Genomic DNA, 21,487 nt, shown 5'->3' with positions numbered 1-21,487 from the left:
AAAGACGCAAACTGCTTAACTAAACTAGAGTTAAAAAGAAAATGATTCAGCAGTTTCAGTGTCGATTTGCTAAAACTCATGTAACATCTAGTCATGCAGATTGTGTTGTGGTGACGTGGTGAGAGAGTGAAAACAGAGCCAGGATGAGACGCAACTTGCAGCTGAGCCAAAGAAGCACACGTTTTTGATTAATTTGATCTGAAATCAGAAAAAATAAAACAATGATAAAGATAATTGACCAAGTCATCAGCCAGCCTGTCGACCCCTAGAAAAAAGGCTTCTCACTGAAGCAACAGCCTGTTCCTCCCCTGATCAATATTCCACTAAGACTAATGGATTAAGACGTGTACAAATACATATTTTCTTTTCATATTCATTTTGAGAATTCAGTTAAATTTGCAGTCATGATGGGTAAACCTGAAGAGTTATACTGAAAGAGAAAAACATGTATGTTATAGCTGTCACCGTACATCTTTGCAGTCTTCTTTTGTGCAGCTCGTCTTCATGCGAAGGTCGAACCACCGCACCGTGCCATCCTCCCCACACGACAGAAAAGTGTAGGGGTCATTTGGTACCGTCATAATCTGAGAGGAGAAAAAGCAGTGTGGTTGAAGAAAGGAGGCTGTAAGAATGAGAGAAAATATGAGTCTTCTTTGAAATATACCTCATAAGCTGTCCCATAGTGGCAGGTGAACTGACACTGTCTGTTGTACTCGGGACTCTTTTCAGTGTGCGTGTAGAAGATGATGCCATCTCCTGAGCATGAGACGATCTCCTGACCGTTTGTGTGGGGCATGAACTTAGCGCTGAAGATGTTTGCTCGATGACCTGAACGTATTGACTTTTTGACCTGAGGGAGAAAACAAAATGTGTGATGGCTGATCAGGAAGTAAGAGAAGAAGGTAAAGAATAACCTATTAACCCACAACCAGAAATATAGATTAGGAAAGAGTTTTTTTTAATAATAAAAAGTGGTCGACTTAAGTCTTTCACACTCCATCAGTAAAATGAGAAGACTGGTTGGAGGTGAGTCTTACCTTTTTGTTGTACGGGTTGGTGATGACCAAAAATGTATCGTCTGACCCTGACAGGATGTATTCACCCGTATCGTTCCAGGAAATAGTGTTGACCTGCACAAAGAGAACAATTGGGATTATCTAGCAACACATTTCACTGATATTACAGGTTTTTTGAGCACTGAGGGGATTATCAGGCTGACTGAGGAGTACATGACAGCTCAAAAATTTACATTCAATTTAGTCAGTCATTTATCAAGACAAAAAAACACCACATATTGATCCCAGATCCATAAAAATAAAAATCATTGCAAATGATTTTTATTTCATATCAAGTACAGAAAAGAATAAAATATTTGAAGAGAAAGTCGTTCTATAAATTTATTTGTGCCTTTCAGAAGAACCAAAAAAAAAAAACTTTTTTCTGAGAGTAGGGGTGCATGTTTGCAACCAAATCAGATTTATTGCTTTTGCAATGCTGTGGTTCAAAGTGAAAGTGAATGATTGGGGGTCCAAGACAGTGCCCTAAAGGGAGTTCTTGGTGTATAAAAATGAGGGTGTCATACCACAAACTGACCTTTTCTCTTTTAGAAGCCATTTTACTCTAATTCTTTTATTCAGTTTAGGCATTTGCTGTTTTTTGGTTGGAAACTAAAATAAAAAGACTGATGGATAATTACGGATATGGATGCAAAAAAAGTACGTCGACAGCCTTTTTTTTCCATGACAAAATCTAGACTAAGACTAACAAAAATAGATCTGTGACGACTAAAACTGACAAAAAGTAACCTTATTTTTCGTCAAGATGACTAAAACTAGACTAAAATGTAATGTAGTTTTCATTAATAATAATAATAATAATAATAATAATAATAATAATAATAGCTTGGACTTATATAGCGTCTTTCATGAGACCCAGGGTCGCTTTACAGAAGAGTGGAAAACAAGACAACACAAAAGACAAACACAAAGTTGAATGTATGTAGGGGGCAGGTTTAGGGGAGACTGTAAGCTGTGGTGAACACGTGGTGCTTGAGTTGTTTTTTAAACATGTCCAAGGATGGAGCATTTCAGATGTAAGGACATTCAAAATCCATAATATTTCTCCACTGTGGATAAATCTGTCAAAAAACAATGCATCTGTATCTATCCTGCCTCTCGGCTGTAGAAAGCAGGGACCCCAGGTTTGGCAGGGTGCAGAAAATACAGTACCATGATGTGGTACCAGATTTACACAAGAAAATAAATGCTTGGACTAAAACTAAAGACTAAAATGTAAGGACTTTTATGGACTAAAACTACACTACAAAGTTTCGAGTTTTCGTCGACTAAAACTAGACTAAAACTAAAAGGGTAGATATGACTACAATACGACAAAAACTAAAATGTATATAATTTAAAGACTAAAACTAAGACTAAAATTAAAAGCAGCTACCAAAATTAACACTGTATGGATGGTCATTAATACTTTCTAAACATTCAAATTTAAACCTAGTGATGCCCAAAGAGTATTGCACAATGACTAACAAGAGAAAAGCCGTTTAAACATATTCAAAGACATTAACATGCATCACATGGTAAAGTGCAGCATGAGGTGGACAAACAAGTTCCTCTTGACTCAACATGTATCTAAATCAGAAGTAAATTTAAAAGAAAACAATCTAGAGAACTTGAGATTAGTAGATTCATTGATAAATGATTAATCAATTTATTTGTGCCTTGCATTTTGCATTAGTGGTTCTAAGTTTGTCTCAGAACCCAACATAGCCTTCTGAATGAGATATTGAGATTTTCAAATCCATTTCATAAAATGTTGTAGCATAGATCTCGGATGAAACAAAATGTATGTACACATGTTTAGAAAAAAAGTGCATCATTTCAGAAGCTCTGGGAGGATACACATGCATACTTTTTATTGAGTGATGCATTATGCTTTTTTTTGCCAATACCTGAAATGCAGATATTTAAATGTAGTTCAGACTTAAAATTTCAGTTCTTAAAAAACACAATTCAAAGCTTGAAGATAAACATTTTAACAAATTCCAGTCCATTAAACACACTTTAAATTGTAAGGAATGGTGATAAATAACTTTACAAAGCTGATGTGGGTCTGTCGGTCCAGACCTAAACTCCACTGACTGACTAACTTCAGATTATTATAGGCAAAATATTGGTTTTAAATATCAGCAGAAATGTTCCCATCTGATGATACCGATAATTCACTTTTTAAGCCAATATCTGCCAATACAATATCAAACCAATTATATCTTGCATCCCTAATTGTACTCTTGTATTTTTACATCATTTCATGAGAATTTGTTTTGTTTGTTTTCATCAAGAGATGTCAAGAAAGTAACACAGTGTCATGCAAACCAGCTTTGTTATCCAAAGACAATCAGATAAATCAGTCAAGATCTTAAGAAAATAACTGAAATGTACTCATTTTCACAGCAAAAATGAGTCAAATAAAATATACAGGACATGTGCAGAAGTTTTAGGCATGTAGGGTGCTAAGGATTCATCATGGGGTCCGATGTGCCACAACCTGGGACAGGAGGGGTAAAAGAGTCAAGCTCAACATATGTTGACATCCATGCACGGTATGTGGCTTTGCAGCCAAGGTCAAGCTCAACGGCATCTCTTTAGTCCTGGTCTTTTTACCCCTGGTAATACACACAGAGCCCGGTGATTGTTTTGGGCCCTTGTGATATCCACAACACCACCAGGGGCTCTCTAAAAAAAATCTTTGACCCGCCCAGACGGTACCCTAAGTTGTGCTTAATCATCACATCCACCTCTTACTCTGCCTACACTTCTGGATCCTTACCCACCAGTTGAGAATCCCTGATTTACATACAACTCAACAGAATAAAGAATTTAGCATTTTTAAGCATGAAAAGTAGCTCTAAAAGAAGAGATGTCTGTCTCTTTTCTTTGATTTGACAAACACTTATCATCATTAAATGCTGATGACAAATTAAACATCATTCATGGATTAAAAAAAAGAGTCTGAATCAGTTTAATGTCACTCCGTGGATAAATCAATATTTCATTAACACCTGCATGCTGAAGCTGTTTCATCACCATGTGGTTTCTCGTTATTTCTACACACTCACGTCTCTGCAATCACAAATCACCCTGCCTTACAGGCTCTACAGGCCCTCTTCTTCTCATTGGAGTCTCTCCGTTTACAACATCTTTCTAACTGAAATCAAGACTCAACTTGCAACAGGTAGAAAAAAACTGAGAAGATGCATGTCATCTGAAGTCTTACCAAATCTGATCAGACTAAGTTGGAGTGTAGGTGAATTGTAGGATATTTTTCTCATAATGAAATCTTAACAAACATCTTACATGATCAAGTACAATCTACAGAGGAAAGCAGCCAAAAAAAGTCTTGTCTTCATGTCCACAAAAGGCCAGAATTTAAAGATGCTATAAAAGCTGCATCAGGACATAAAATAATGTTAAAGTTCCCCTCTGTGTTCAAAGAGAAAAAAAAAACATTGGGTGTTTTGCAATTACTGTTATTGAAATCTATTGCATAATTCATTTCCTTCCTTGCTTCTTTTGATTTTGCAATAAAGTTTGGCATCTCCCAAACCACCAGGTCTTAAATCAAATAGTTGGCACAGTTAAGGAGTGATTAGTTATAGGAAAATAATTTTAAAACCAAACATCAGTTTACAGAGAGATGTGCATGAGATTCAGAGCCCACATTTTAAGCCTCTGCTCATTTTTACATGTAAACAATATTTATATGTAAACAATATCATTATTATTACATGAATTGAATGAAAACTAGTTTTTTAAATTAATATTAAAAAGATTAGGACTGGAGGATCTTTCGGTTTTCATTTGTGCTTACAATGTGCCCACCTACACAACAATCACAGTGTAGGATGGTGGATATTAGTCACATGACCTGAAGCACATCATACTGCTACTTCTGGGTTGTTTGAAAAAACCTAAATACCCATTTTTTTAATCTAATGATGATGAATTTACACTAAAAGTCTGTCTGTTCTCACCCTCAATGGTCAGAGAACTGACCACCACACCTACAGAGTCTGTGTGTCTCTGTGTGTAGGCTACAGGTGGCACCGCTATCGTCACAGATACACCGGCATGATGCTCGAGGCAGACACTCAGTTATGTAAAGCAGATCTTAAGTGAGCATATTCCTGCTGTGTCTGTCCTGGTAAATGATGTATATACAGCACAGACTACTGATGGCTGATGTTAACTTTGCAGCTCTATGTGTACGCTACAGTAATTCTGTCTAAATCTAAAACCAAAGCTCTTATTCATTTGTTTGATGATCACTTAATCTGTGAAACCACTGTGACTTTTCCAGTCCACAAAGTTCACATCATATCTTTGTGTATATCTGAATAAAAAGTAAATACACTGGTAACACTAATTAAAAAAATTCTTGTAATCTTTTCCCCTTAAAGTCTGTCTGGTTGAGGCTGTGTAGATATTAAAGCGGAGCTCCTCTGGGGCGTGTTCGCTGATGTTGTTTTGGTGTTTTGGATGAAGTGACGGCCGGGCTGATAGTGTGACAAGACGTGTGACTGTTGTGTCAGCTTCAGGTTTCTCAGAGGCATTAACCAGCCGGCCCGAGGTCAGAGAGCTGCTCTCTGTCACAAACTGACGGAGGAAAAGACTGACGGAGGAAAAATGGCACCGTGTTTCAAAAGGGAAGACGGCAAAGAGTTTCAATTTTGTTTAGATATAAAAGCCGAGTCATAATCAGTTCACTGGGTGAGGTCCATTTTATCTGAGGACACAGTCTATGTATTGTGGTGCTTTACTGATAAAAGTGTTGGTTAAGAAAAGAGCTACAGAATTCAGGGATTATGCATAGAAAAATAGAAAACTGAGAATGAAAATATGAAAAAAAGTAAATACACTATATGGACAAAATTATTTGGATGCCTCACTATTACACCAACAGTGACTGGAATGAAATTGTATTTAAATACATTTACTTAAATATGGAGTCCCCCATGTTTTTATTATGTTGGACACAGTGAGAACAACAGAAATGTAAAAAATTAAAAAACAAGAGCATCAAAATGCGTCAAGAATCAATCAAGAATCGAATCGTGAATTGTAATTGAATCAAACCGTGAGGTGCCTAAAAATTCCCACCTCTAAATAATACTTATGCCTATATAGTGTATTTACAAAACAAAGAATAAAGAGCTGTGCCATGTTAAAATGAAAAAGAAGCAAATTTAAGAAGTTCTTTTATATCCCAATACTGAACAACAAAATCACGTATTTTCTTCTTTGTGTAGGTCTGCTAAAGAATATACAGAAAATGTAAAATTTTCAGAGCTAATAATCCAAAAATGTAGCACACAGAATCAAATACTGAATCATTATGTTGTGGTGATTAACTCTAACAGTGGGGTGGCATAGGAAACTGTAACAGTGGGGGTCCTCAGCAGCTGCAAATACATAAACCAACAAAAAGTTGGAAGCACTTACGCAGCCATCGTGAACATTCAGCGTCCCTTCAAGCTTCAGCCTCTGGACAAACTCTCTTCTACCTGTGAAAAGAGAGAAGACAAGTGTAAAGACACGGTATCAAGACAGATTTATCAAGCTATCTGCATTCAAGAGATGTATGCAAGAAAGTCTTTAGAGTACTGATGATTTCGTTAAGGTGAAAAAGAGAAGTGTGTGCAAAGAAATTAGTTCATATCTTTTTTTATCCCTGCATGTTTTATAAAACAAGGACATATCCAAATGTCATCAATCTGATTTGAGTTTAAATCATTCCTGGAGCTGCTTTCTGCTGCCTCGAGAACATAAGAGAGATCAGTTTTAAAGATAAAAAATGCATTTAAAGAAATTGAATCAATAAATTCTGAACTGTTGAAAGAGCAGCTTCAGGAAAAAAGTGACATATTTAGGTGGTAACTCCTACCTATGAGGAACTTTTCAGGGGATGCATAGCTAGTATTTACTCTTCCTCACTGATAGTAGAGATAAAGGAGAAATTTCTGTCCACATGAGATGTGACCTGCTGAAACTGATGTACAGAGCTCTATCATGAGCCTGAAACTCATCTTATACATACGACTCGATGTTTAAATGTTCAGAAATACTTGGCTGAAAAACAACCCCAATTCTTCTGAACAGGTTTTGTGTTTTAGTATGTTCAGCCACACAACAAAAGGTCAGAGTTTAACATCAGCATGCAAAGTAAAACAATAAACTTCAACTCTGAGTGTGCTGTTGACACTTTTCTCCAACAATGCAATGCATAATGGGAAATGGGTGAGCTGCTCTTAGCAGCTAAAAACAAAAACTAACAGTGGGTGGATGTTTAACAAAAAGGTTATATTCTGCTGCCTCTGTTTTTTCATCACAGGCATTATGTAGTTAAAGTTTCATGAGTAAAGGACTAACCCGCTACAATAAACTACTATTATGATTAACATTTTTGAAAAAATAAATTGTAAGCATTTTTTTCTTCTCATCTGTCCAATAAGCTCCACAAACGTATTCACTATGAGGTGCTTGTAACCTTACGGAGAGATCTGTGACAGCCCAGTGCTGTGTATGCAAATGAGAGCTTTAACTTGCACTGACAGGTTTAAACAGTGGTTCAGGAGAGTCTACTGTCAGTGATGCCACATCCTCCTCAGGAGCTCTCTGTAGCAGTGACTCACGATCACAAAACATGAAAATGTAGCTGCATAATGTGAAAACATTTTCTCTAGTGTGAGGATCAGACAGCTTAAGAGATAAAAAGGTATGTATTACTGGTCCAGGTAAATAAGCCATTTTTTGCACTGTATGCTGCTACTCCAGTTACATCAGAGTCTCTGGTCCACGTCATCCATCTTAAACAGGGTTTTGTGTCATCAATAAAACATGAATCCTTCTGAAGTTCAAGCAAAACAGCATTTTTCTTAACCTCTCCTGGAAGTATCTATGTTGGAATTTGACGTCGACCACTAGGGGTGGGAATCACCAGTGGCCCCACGATACGATATTATCATGATACTTGGTTCACGATTCCATGTATTTGCGATTTTAAACATTTTGCAATACAGTGAGTATTGCGATACCATATGTTGATCTATTCCTTTTTTTTAACTGTTGAGCTGATTTAGCATTAGTCTTGCCCTCATGTTTGTCATATTTTCGCTGCATTTTATTTTCATGTAGCACTTCTTGAAAACCTCATGTCCATCTCATTCGTGCCCTGCTTGCATTCCTAATGTCCTTCCCCTGGTGCAGCCATGTTTGTTGTACTAACTTTCTCCTGCACTGTGACCATCAACCCCTGCCAACCTCATTGGACAAACAATTGTCCAAACAATTGATTTTACTTTTCCATTATCATAGACTTCAGCTCATATGAGCAATTAATTTGAAAAAAAAAATCGATACTTGGCAGATGATACGATATATCTCCAGACTAAATTTTGCGATACTATGCTGTATCGATTTTTTCTCCCACCCCTATCGACCACTACTTTTTGCTCCCATCCCCCCATTTTGGGTCTAAATATATCCTGACTAGCACGTCGCTGCAAGTATCCTCCACACGTACACAATAACAGCTCCAGCCGTATCTCAGTCAGGCTAAATAGAGCGCTGACTTAAACTCTGTGGCACCTGCCCCACCTCGACGGGCCAATAAATCTTCATTCAACCACTGTCAGGCGCTGACTGTCTGACAGCAGTCAGCTCTTATAAAGCTCAGAGTCTGGCTGCTAGCCTGAGAGCTGTCCTCAGTTTACACCACACACCATTTACTGTTGTCTCTTAAACCTGACACAGAGGTAGGAAAAAGGACTGAAATGTTGGATCTGTTTCCAGAAACATCAAAATACTGAAAACTGTTGCTGCAAGTAGAGAAGAAGTGAGTGAGGATGGAAGAAGACAGGATTTTATCCTGGAGCCTGATGAAAGACACTCAGATTGACTTGTTGCTTTGGATAAAAATACAAAATCTGCTGTGATCAGAACATCTGCCATCAAATGGTTTGATTTAATTCAATTCAGGGTCCTGCAACCACTATAAAACAATTTCATAGAGCCTCTTCATACACTGTTCATTTCTTAAATATGATTTATTTACATCACTATACCCTTTCAGGCTACTAAAATAAAGCAAAGCCAGCTGATTCTTTTTACCTTTATAGAAGGAAAGGATGTGTACTTTTTTGTTTTATTTTTGGGCAATATACTGCTCCTGGTAAGATAAAGACAACAATGTGGATCAAAATTTCACTTTCTGTCAGCCATGCTGAAACATTAATTATCAATATAGGTTAATCAATTACTGCCAGTGTGTGATTTTACCTCCATTTATGTGAGAGTCCTTGATTTTTTTATTATTTCTCTGGAAGGATTGTAAGGTTAGTGGCCTATAGCCGTGATGTTTGACATGTTATAAACAGATGACAGATGTTTGTACGGTCTCATGCCCATTAGCAGCTGGTAAAGTGCTGCCCTGCAACAGTCATCAAACCACAATGGTAAAAACTCTGTGCCACTTATTTTGAAACTGAAAACAAAGAAAGCTGTCTAAATAATGGCAGTGAGCTTATGCAGACTTGAATATTAGATGTGAGGGAAAAAATCGACAGAGCATGATATCTTGATATTTTGCGTGGTGATTAATTGTATTGTATATTCCGCCAAGTATAGATTTTTTTTTTTCAAATTAATTGCAAATGCAAACGGAAGTCTACGATACAGGATAAATAGCATTTCAAGGGGCCCCGTTTGGCATGGCTACCACTGGCTCTGCCCATGAAATGTTACTGGTGCTAATATTCGATGTGAGAATCCATCAGGACATTATTTATTAAGATATCTTCTTATCAAAATGTTTGTTTGCAGAATTAGCATGGTAGCACTGTCTTGTGCTGAAACTAAAAAGTACAATAAAGTTAAGCACAAGTGTGATGTTTTAATGTGGGCCACATTTCATTTGATTTTTAGAATTTGCTGCCGGCCAATTAATGGTGGTGATGTTTTGTATATGAGTGCCTCAACCAAATGTCTCCAGACTCTGGACACTGTTTATCACTGTGCAATGCGTTTTGTTACTGGTTGTCGACGTCTCACTCATCACTGCGACCTTTATGCCAAAGCTGAGTGGCCCTCCTTGAGCTCCCGGAGGTATACCCACTGGATGCTGTTGATTTATAAGTCTCTTCTGGGATTAGTACCGCCTTATCTATGTTCACTACTGCAGAAATCGAGTAGTACCTATGCCTTACGCTCTTGTGCAGTCTATCACTTAAACGTGCCCAGAGTCTGAACTGATTTTGGAAAAAGAGCTTTTTGTTATGCTGCCCCCGCTGCCTGGAACACGATACAGACTGAACTGAAAATGGCTGAACTGGTTTCATTCAAAGCTTTTCGTTCCATTTTGCTCACCAGGCGGCGAGAATCCTATGAATAATGCCTGTGTTCTTAATTGTAACTGTCCTAAAAAATTATTGCTCTTCCATTGTCTAGTTGTTGTTTTTTGATATATTTACTGGTTGTAATTTTATTGCCTAAACCTTTTTAACTTTGTATTGATATTTGACGTGTGCTGTTGACCTCTTAGCCAGGTCGCCCTTGTAAATGAGATCCTGATCTCAATGGGATTTATCTGGTTAAATAAAGGTTAAAAAAAAAAAAAAAAAAAAGGGCTGTGGGCCACATATGGCCCCCGGGCCATAGTTTGGACACCCCTGAGCTAAACAGTTGAAAAAATGGTATAGATGGTATCGCAATACTCTGTGTATTACAAAATGTTTAAAATCACAATTTTATAGAATCGTGGTATAAGTATCGTGACAATATCATATTGTGGGGCCACTTGTGATTCCCACCCTATTAAAAACAGACAGCTAACATCTGAATCATGCAAAATGTTAACTTTGGACTTGAAGTCAATTTTCTTCAGCCTCTGTGCATTAATATTGACCAGAACTGAGATAACCATATGATGTGAGATAAACTAACATTAGAGAGCAACATCAGCTATTCAGGTTGGGCAACATATTGAAATTTAGGTTAAACTGCTGCAATTTTGAAATCGCAGAAGATGCAATATAGCTTTAACCTTGAAATGAGTGTCAAAATAACAGTTTAAAACTTTCTGGTGTCTGAAATGTTATGCTCTACATGTCATGAAATCATGAAGTGACTTTTTTGTAGAATAGTTTACAAAAACATTCTACTTTTCTCATTTTCATTGATGATTTTCTTAATCAAATAGAAAATGACATAAAAGTGATCACTCTTTTCAATACAACAGTTGATATTGAATTTAAATATGAGTCAAAATAATCAAAACTAGTTACTTTTTCAAACGTTTCCAGTCAAGTTTAATCTAATACTGTGTTTGTTATAATATGAAATGATTTATTGCTTGTGTTTGTTGAAAAATACACAAGAAGAGGAACTTAATTCGCAATGACAATGTTGGGGGAATTTCGTCTTTCTCTATTAGCTATTTAAACCATGTTCTTCTTGAATCCAAAATAAATCCAGAAAGAATTTTGGCACTGAACTGTCACCAATTAATCTCAGAGTAGCTGATAGCTAGCTTGAGTTTCATCTGACCACATTAAAATAATGTAACAGTATCACATCTTGGGTGAGAAAGCATACATAATTTATGGCCAACTTTCCATTAGAAAACGGGCAATCATGGCTACACTGAGAGCATCCTATCACAGGATTTTGGACAGAATTGAGCATCTGCTGCCCGCCAAACTGAGACCTCTGTACATCACCTGGCAGGTAATGTATAATAAATCATTCATGTGAGCTGGGTGGGTTTTTGATTGGGATGTGTCAGCTGCTGTACATAATGGAAGTTATAAGGATGCACAAACAAATACAAAAACAGGTCTGTCGCCAAAAAATCAGACTTTTGCAGTGTGCTTACTGCAAATGTAGCAAGGATAACAACAGGTGACTTCTTCAGTCCATTTAAAATTCTCTTATTTGATCAGTTATGTTGTAGATGAGAGCATCAATTTGATTGGACAAAGCAGATGAACACTGGCGACTGATATTTGCCAACAGGGTTGATGTTGGCAGATACCAGTGTTAAATCGACATTAATCCTTATTTTATACACATAATCATACACAGTTTCTCTTTTAAGGATACTGACAAATTCACTTGGTATTATTAAAACTGGCTCCACATAAGAAAGATACACACAAAAATAATTAGGATCTTACTTATCTACAGCTTTTGTGATTTATGATTGATTGTAACTCATAAATATTGCTCAGTTGCATGAGTACAGCTCCTCTGCTGTGCTTTTGGGTTGGCATATTCCTGCCAACCAAAAGAGGAACGTTTTAAATGCACTCTGCCGTAATAAGATGCATCACATTTAGCTCTGCAGACAGTTCCCCTGCTGTGCACCATCCATGCCAAGATCTGTTCCCTGTGAATGAGGACATAAACGTGATATTTTTTTACCCTTGTTACTACACAGAGAGCTGCCAGCACTATAAAGGATTAAAGTTACACATAACATTTAATCCCATCTATGTAGTGCTTTAGCTCTGGACGAATGTGAGGATGCTACTGAATCAAACACACTCAGGTGGTGTTTGCTGCTGATTTCCCACTGACTTTGCAGAAGGACTAACTCAGCTGCTCTGTTATTGAGCACACAGTGTCATGGCTTGGAGCTCAGTCATGTTGGGTCTAGCTGTCAGCAGTAGGCACAGCCTGGAGTGGACTTACCTGGCAGAGACAATGTCAAAATACTACATGTTTTCCTCTGTCGTTACCAGTTAGCATTTAAGAGGCTTGTTTGTTCTTACCTAAGTAGTTGGTCCTGATGGTGTTAGGCTCGTTGTATCCAATTAAGCGTTTATTTACATCCCAAACCAGGTTTCCAGAGCAGGACATTGTGACCAAATGTGAGATTTAATTAACAATAACATTGAAACCAAGCTAACCCTTTCCCCGTTTGATGTCGCCTTTTATTTACCGTCGCTCCTGTTTTAACAAACACATCAAATCCCCGTGTGTCGGGACGGGCGGTGCTATCGTTAGCTAGCTGCGACACTCAATGGTTTCATTGCTGGAGGTAAAGACCCGCTGATGTCTTGTGTCTGCTGTCCACCCGAGTTTACATTCCCCGTATTGCTGCTCTCTTCGCTGCTAACTAACTGCCCGTCCTGCTAGCATAGCCTGGTTTATTATTCCTTTTAGCGGACAGCAGACAGCTGTGTCCAAACAACGCGATAAACAACGTGATTTTGCGAGGCGATAAGGGGCGCTCGTTTGTAGAACCCTAGCAGCCGCAGGGGCGGAGTGTATCCACGACGGTATGAAAAAACGAATGCATGATTTGAATGATATATGATATTAACATAAAATATGAATTTGAATTGTTTCCTTTTATGAATTATGTATGATAATAATAATAACAATAATAATAATGACAGAAAAACATGTATAGTTTATGGTCTACACATTAAACTTCTGAATTTAAAATTATTGAGGGGAAAATAGAGACATATTAATAATAATTATTATTATTGTTATCATTATTATTTATTATTATTATTATTATTATTATTATTATAAACATTCTTGACATTATTTGACTCAATAAGCTTATTTGCGTTGCAGCACTTTACAAACTTCTAATAAAAAAGTCAGTAATTAAAACATGTATACATTATCTTGATCAAACTTAAATATCATTGTGGAAAACTGTATCGTTATTTCTATTATTATTATTACGCTTATTAACATATTATTATCATTATGATTATTATCAGTGTTGTTGTTGTTACTGTCATTTGAAGGGAAACATATATCAATAATAAATCATAAATATATATTACAATATTATATCAAATATTATTATATAATAATATCTTAAATTATGTTTCAGGTATTGTATAGAATGTTTCAGTTATGAATTAGCACAACCACTACTTTGGCACTTCTTACACGTTTTACATGCTAAAAAAACTCTTTCAATTGAAGTTGAATTGAAAAAACATTGCAGGTACCGGTATTACATTTAAGATCGGCATACAAAACTAATTAATTACCTATTTTTTGTGTTCTGCTCAATTTAGCAACTTCATTTTGAAAAGACGTTTACAATGAACAATGCAACGCTTGGTCTCCGCCCAGTTTAAATACGCCGGGTAGTAAAAGTGAATAATTGTATCTTAACCAATCATATCAAGCTTATGTTGAGACTGGCCAATAATCACAGAGGACACATTTAACCCCGCCCCTCATGTGGTAGGTTGCATTGTACCGAAAGTCACCTCGTCGTATCGGTCAGACTGAAGCTACAGAGGCTAGCTGGGCTAGCATGGTCATATTTGTGCCGGAGGAAGGTCGACAGTAGGACGGCAGCATCCTCTCCTATCGCATTTACTCACTGTGTTTATTTATCCGACAGCAGCGCTCACGTTATTGAAGCTTTAAAATTCTCTGGCTTTAAGAAAGGCCCTCGGCTAGCTGAACATTTAGCGAGCTAGCTTCAGGTTCCGCTAGGTGTCTTATTTTCAGAAAATTGGCAATCATGGCTGCGCTGAGAGCGTCCTATCACAGGATTTTGGACAGAATCGAGCATCTGCTGCCCGCCAAACTGAGACCTCTGTACAACCACCCGGCAGGTAATGTACAATAAATCATTCATGTTCATGTTGGATGGGTGGGTTTTTGTTTGGGATGTGTCAGCTGCTGTACGTGGTGGAAGTTATGAAGATGCACAAACATGTACTAAAACAGCTCCTGTCTGTTCATACCGCCTGGTCTGAATGAAAGACATTGTTTTATTTGTGCAAGTGTTGCTGTTGGAGACCCTAATCTCCTGTGATCACACTGCTTAGCAGCTCAGACTGTGAAGAAAAGCTGTGTTTGTGGCAGAAAAAGTGTCTGTAGGTGAAGTGCATGGAGGAGTTTAAAGCTGCTATTTATAGAAGTTCAAAGGTATTGTTTTAGTTTGCATGCACTCCCCTTGCAGCATGATGGACAGGTTACCTTTGTATGTAAAATAAACAAGTTATAAAAACATAGACAATAGACAATGTGTGTGCAGTTATAATGGTGACAACACAACTAAATTATACATTATGCCTATACAGTTTAATTATCTCTCAAAATTCTTGTTAATTCTATGAGACACCAAAACACGTATTTGTCATATTAATGAATTAAAGCCATAGGTGATGTTTTGAACACCTTGCTCTCCCCCAAAGGTCCTAGATGTAATAACTTTACAAAGGAAAAGATCTTTTACAAATCCCATTTTTGAAGGCTTAAAAAGCAAATATTAATGTGTCTTAATCTGTTGGTATTATGTTGGATATTGCAGTAACCTCTGCTTCTACTTTTTCCTAAGCAATTCTGCAATAAACCCTACCTTCATGGAGGTGTATTTTGGCAGCCCAGAGAAAGAGGGCAGACTATATAAAGTAGAAACATCCCTCCTGTGTAATCCACATCAAAAGCAAGGTGGATTTATTGAAACATATTCCTAGACAAGAGTATCTTATAAATTAAGTACACCATGTACACATGGAGATCTCTTTGACACTGATATTAACTCAGGGGGACTGAGATTAGGGAGTCTTTAGCGTCACAGGGGGAAGTCTGATCTGATGTTTTGTCTGTGTCGAGAACTGAAGCTCTTATTGTCAAGGGCGACTTTTCTGACCAGGTATGAAGGGGGCGGCAACAAAAAGCCAACTCCCTCAACAATGATTCGCAGTGACAGAAGTCCCACTTTTAGTTTAGCCTGCAGCATGGGGCGGGAATGTGAGCGGAGCTGTTTCCAAATCAGCTGCTTTTTTATAGTTTTGACCTGCACATTTTTCTTCTCTTTGCACAAGAGTTAGTGAGACTCTGGCTTGTGTGTCTGGTTTTAAATCTTATCTTTTTACTCACTAGATAAGCCTGGTCAGAAGATTAACTGTCTCTGACAGAAAACTTAGACTAAGACAAAACATGACATATCCATAACACTTTTTATCTGTCAAAAGGAGACTCTGTTCAAGGGCAGTGCCTGTTTATTGATGATCAGTGGTGTGAGCATGTTCTGTCATTGCTCTTTAGCATTTCTATCATTAATTTTGTTATAATAACAATAATGATAATAATTTATACATTTTTTTCTGTAAGCACCATGCACAATTTTAAACAGAGATGTTGTACCGGATCATATTTCCATCCACTGGTCCCCCATGGGTTCACTGCAAAAAAACAGAAATCAAAAAATTATTCAAATAGCACAGAATAAGCTAGATACAACACACACATCACACCACAAAGTAACAGAGAGCAGTAAATCTCAAACCGGAAGTGCCAGAACTAGAGCATACAGAGCTACTAAAGGTCTCTAGTCTGCTTGCAGTACATTTGGACCCACTGAGACATCATTGTAACCTGTTACTAAGTTACTTTAGCTCTTCTGTGTGGAGGTGGGTTTCATCTTTACCAGAATTAGAGAATTCCAGCAGATGGATGAGATCCCTTTGAGAGACAACTCTGAAACACAGTGATATGTTTGAAACTGTTGAAGCAAATGTGCCTAATTTAATGTTGCCCTTTCTTCTTCTTCTGTTTGTTTTCAGGTCCAAAGACAGTTTTCTTCTGGGCCCCCATGTTTAAATGGGTAAGTAGATGTTCAAACAGTTCAACATATTGGGAAAATTTACAAAAAAGATACATTTGGATAAAAGTTGTACAAAAATAGTGCAATCTTTGTTATTACAATGAACAAAAGCATTGAAATGAGCCTAAAATAATTTAAAAAAAAACCTGCAAATATTTAGAGAAATTCTGCAAAAGCTGCAAATGCAAAAGACAGGGCCTTGTTAACATTGCTTAGATTGTACAGATAGCAAAAATAAATTGGTAAATGGTTTTGCAGTTGAGACAACATGCCTGCATTTTAATTAAATTTTTAAAAATTAAAATCAAGAAATTGCCCCATGTTGGCTGCCTGGGGTTTATAATTGTTTAAAAGTAAAAAAAAAAAGGTAATAGACGTTGTTAGATTTTAACTAGAATTGTATCAAAGCTTTAGCAAATTAGCATGTGAAAAACCTTGTGTGCTGAACCCACAGTGCATTCAGAGAGTATTCAAACCCCTTTTCACTTTTTTCAGTGTTGTTATGTTGCAGCCTAATGCTACAAATGAAAAAAATCCTTTTTATTTTCACAGTAGATGTATATTAGTAAGTAAAGCACGGTCCCTTCTTCCCCTCTACAGGGTCTGGTTATTGCTGGCTTGGCTGACATGACCCGACCAGCAGATAAACTCAGTACCTCTCAGTCTGCAGTGCTGACAGCCACAGGTGAGATTTTATTATAAGCTTAATAGGGTAGACCTGATCAGGGAAAAGCTTTTAATTTACAACATTCATTTAATAATTGTGAAGTAAGAGAGCTGGGGAAATGTAACTAGTTCCAAAATGTTGTGGCTGATTTGATATGTTGATATCTCTATGTTGATAATTCTTCATTTCAGTCTGTGTGTGTGGCATATTTAAGAAAATGGTGTGTAAATTGTGTTTCCATTTAGGGACGAGTAAAATATCTCTTATTTTTATTCATCACTGTCTTTTTTCTTCTCAGTGTTTTTCTTTATATTAGATCAGAATTAGGTAAATGTTGTAATAGCTCCTGCAGCTGTTTTTTTTTTTTTTTTAGTAAAAATGACAATTTCTGAATGTGAATCCTCTAAGAAATGTATAAATTACCTCTGTCTTAAGCTTTGATGTCATATTCAGAGTAACAGGTTCTTTATCCGGCTCTGTTGAGAGACGGTTGAACTAATCTGTGCTAAAGGTTGCCTCATGTTTCAGCTTTTGCCGTACGTGTCTTCAAATCTAATCTGTCTCTTTTTCCAAAACATAGACTCTGTTCTTCATGATCAACAGTTTGTTTACCATCACTGTACAATAACCTTCACTCACTCTGCTGTCCTTCCACTCCAGGTCTGATCTGGTCCAGATACTCGTTGGTTATTATCCCAAAGAACTGGAACCTGTTTTGTGTCAACTTCTTTGTGGGCAGCGCAGGAGCCTCACAGCTCTATAGGATCTGGAGGTTTGTGATTAATCTACTAAAATTCCAGCCATTAACTAATGAATCCCATCACTCAGTATCTCTGAGTGATCAATTATGATACAGAATAAAAGATAAGAGCACAAGATGTCCCTGATAAATCTAAATTTCTTTTTTACTGCTGATAAGCAGGTAATGTTTAACTCAGCACACTACAGCTCATACAGTAAAAGTGGTGGTGAATGTGTAACGTACAGTAGTTTGTCTGTGTGCTTTGTTTTTAATGTCAATGACTGATGGAGGTGAAAAACCTTTGACAAAAAGAGTAAAAGTCACTGACTGACTCTGAGACACTGAGAGGAAAACTTTGTCACATGGGCGATAAACAAACTAACCAGCTGTTAGTAAATGAATGAGTGAGATTGATCCATGGCTAATCAAATAGTAAACGCTGGTGTCGGAAAACTGTATTTAAGAGGCAAAACCCAACTGTTGGCACTGAGGGAAACACAAATTGGTCAATCTCAAGTGAAACAGAATAGGTTTTAGTGACAAAATAACACTTCATAAATTCAACTCTTGTTAATTAGGTTAATAAAGTATACAAGATTTCTGCATGTAAATATGAAAATTAAAGTGCTTTGCGAGTTTCATTTTTACCTAAACCTGTTTCCAGCAATTTTCAGATTAAGCAAGTGTTACTTTGGTTGAAATTACAGATTTCTCCTTATTCGAATAAAGACAACAACTCCCAGAAGCCCTTGCAGCTGTAGCATCACGATGCTACAGCTGCTGATTTGCTGAAGTTGAAGAAGTTGCATTCTAATATCTTTTCTGTCTGCAATATGTAAAATGGTATGAAAAAAAACACAAAGTTGTTCAAAATAAATGCAATCTGTCTGTATGGGCTTGGAATATGGGCTATTAATCCCTTACAGCCTGTTGTATCATATTTGATACATACTTTTGTGATACCACTATCTAATCAATATGATCATAAATTACTAAAAAAAACTTGTGAATTCAATCTGATAAATGATAAAAATTCCCTCAAGTGGATTATCAGTCACCAAAACACCTAATGTATCAAATGAGATACAAAAAATATATATGTTAAATTTAATGGAAATTTTGATTTTTTGGGATTTCAGTAGAAAGTGAAATAAACATTTCAGTTCCAAAAAATTTGAATTTTCTGGCTATAATTTGTGTTTTCAGTTTTTAATGGGTTAAATATACATTTTACAATCATAATTTAAATATTTTAGAATTTAAGTCTATTGTTAAGTACAAGAATATTTATACTTGAGTACAATTAGTTACTCTGGTTAAATCTGGTTAAATGTTTTTATAGCTTTTTTTAAACTGTGATTAGTTGAAAAAAGACTCATTTTCACATGTATTTGTATAGTTAATTTTCTTATTTTTTCTTCTCTAACAGGTACCAACAGGATCAGAAGGCTCAGGCAAAAGCGGCTGCAGACTCCTGAGAGCTTTCTTTATGCCAACGCTCCACTCCCAGCAGTGGACTAAAAGGGAGACTTCACTTCGGGCACAAAGCTGCCCCTTCTCGTCATCTCCACATCATCCCATGCTGTCTCCATAACATCCATGCCATAACCATAATTCTACCACATTAAGCCTGTCGTCCCTGTTGGAAATGTGCACTTTTCCTTAAGTTTCTAATTTCCTCAGGGCGTTTCAAAAAGAAAAGAGGACATTTTTTTTCAACTGTAGTCAACACACAGTCAAGAATGGAGGTCATCGACGCACAAGTACATCTTGTTTAACAAGCTGTATGATTGTACATTCTTTAATTTAACTTCATGCTTTATATATCGTGCACTAGCTGGGAAGTTTTTTTGCTTTTCCATCATCATATTTTCAGGTGTAGCGATCAATACCTCATGCAATAATTTCCCAAAAACATGAATAAATGTAACTCTTGGATTTGTGTTGAACATAGTTTAAGGAATGTTTCCAAATGAGATCTAACAAGGACATTTATATTTTAATTTTCTTATTTATAATTAGGTATCAGTCACTCTTATCTGTACCTCATTGATGATTAAATCATTATTGATTACCATGTAATGATTCCTTCCATCCTCATGGCTTTAATTCTTTTTAACTTGTGTGAGTGGAAATCATAATTTATGACTCTTGATTTAAAAAAAATCTCATGTAGTGAAAAACTGTATGGAAATATTCTTTTTCTGGCTCTTATCAGGTACTCTTACTCAGATATCACTTATTAAACGTGTGCAGTATTTTATTGATTGTTACACTGACAGTCACATGCTTACACTTCTTTATCATCAACCTTTCGCCTCTGTGTTTCTAGAAAAGTGTCTTATATATTTCCTTTGTATTAGATACTGACTTACTCCCATTATATTTCACCATACTCCCCCAACTGTTTTAGCAATAATTAGTGTCATCACTTTCAATGTTCCCTGATCTGCTGACTGTTTTGAACAAATGGCACTTTGAAGGTTCATCATTATGGCTCTGTGGCTCTGTAATGGATATGTTAAACTAATAAATCCTGTTTGACACCTACAGCTGCTTTAAAGAATGAACATCTCGTACTTTGCAGATACAAATTGACCACAGCTAAAGATGTTAAATCCTTAAAAGACCCTGTTAAGTGAAATCCAAAATTTTGTCTTAACACACTAGATATGTTGGAATATGGTTGCTGTAAACATGTGAAAACACTGAGATCTACATATCACTGAATTTTGGATTTAGACTGTTAGAAAGTTTTTCACTTATTTCCTGGCGGGGTTTAATTTGGGCGGGGCAAATATGTGGGTTTGTGATGTCATTTTGAGGTAAATTTGCCAAATCTATAAGCCACAGTGGCCTATGGATGATTTAAAGCAGCTGCGGTCTGATCGTAAGGTCAACATAGGGTCAAGGGGCAGGCTAGTAGTGACAGCTTTCCTCCATTCAGATGGTGACATTTTTTTCTTTTTAAATGAGAGGATTGTATTTTTCCTGAGTTGGCGTGGCTTCGGCTCATTTACCAAACACACCCACACCATCCTGGAGCTGATTTTACTGCCTCATTTTTCATGATTCTGAAGCTAGATTTTCTAAACTTGGAGATGTTTTATTTGACTGAAACTTGACCTGGGGGTTCATAACACAGGGACCTATCATACAACAAACCTAAATCCAGATTTATTTTCACTTTACAGGGTCTTTAACAGGAAGTGAAAAAAGGACTTTTAAACTTCTAGTGGTCTCATTTTATAAAATCTCTTTTCATTCTTCTTATTTTATCAGTGCAACTAAATCACTGTAGCTTTCATTTAAATGAAAAGAAAAATCCCTCACTACTTAGAAAAAAATCTTTCAGTTTTCTCATAATCTTTCGTGGTACCACTCTTTTCAGATCAAGTACAAGTACTCAT

At 36.7% G+C, this 21,487-nt stretch overlaps 2 protein-coding genes across 6 annotated transcripts in view; one reads left to right on the top strand and one right to left on the bottom strand.

Moving 5' to 3' along the window:
• dcaf6 (ddb1 and cul4 associated factor 6) overlaps nucleotides 1–13,249 on the bottom strand; it is a 40,355-nt gene extending 27,106 nt beyond the window's left edge. For 4 of the 5 annotated variants that reach the window (XM_041806653.1, XM_041806655.1, XM_041806656.1 and 1 more), the window contains exons 1-5: nucleotides 12,842–13,249; nucleotides 6,516–6,577; nucleotides 1,038–1,130; nucleotides 665–850; nucleotides 471–584 (exon numbers count right to left, since the gene is read on the bottom strand). In XM_041806653.1, the coding sequence (XP_041662587.1) occupies nucleotides 471–584; nucleotides 665–850; nucleotides 1,038–1,130; nucleotides 6,516–6,577; nucleotides 12,842–12,929 (543 nt within the window). In that variant the 5' untranslated portion in view covers nucleotides 12,930–13,249. The remainder of the gene's footprint in view (nucleotides 1–470; nucleotides 585–664; nucleotides 851–1,037; nucleotides 1,131–6,515; nucleotides 6,578–12,841) is intronic. The other variant, XM_041806658.1, reaches the window with a different exon arrangement.
• A 1,049-nt stretch (nucleotides 13,250–14,298) lies between these two features.
• On the top strand, nucleotides 14,299–20,627 carry mpc2b (mitochondrial pyruvate carrier 2b). Its single transcript, XM_041806293.1, has 5 exons — nucleotides 14,299–14,668; nucleotides 16,628–16,668; nucleotides 17,269–17,353; nucleotides 17,996–18,107; nucleotides 19,507–20,627. The coding sequence occupies exons 1-5, from the start codon at nucleotides 14,575–14,577 to the stop codon at nucleotides 19,553–19,555; spliced, it is 381 nt and encodes a 126-aa protein (XP_041662227.1). The 5' UTR covers nucleotides 14,299–14,574; the 3' UTR covers nucleotides 19,556–20,627.
• The last annotated feature ends 860 nt before the right edge of the window (nucleotides 20,628–21,487 follow it).

The sequence above is a fragment of the Cheilinus undulatus genome, linkage group 15 (assembly GCF_018320785.1).
Source record: "Cheilinus undulatus linkage group 15, ASM1832078v1, whole genome shotgun sequence".
Classification (NCBI taxonomy): domain Eukaryota; kingdom Metazoa; phylum Chordata; class Actinopteri; order Labriformes; family Labridae; genus Cheilinus; species Cheilinus undulatus.
Note: the sequence above shows the minus strand (reverse complement) of the source record. Positions and strands in the feature narration are given on the sequence as shown.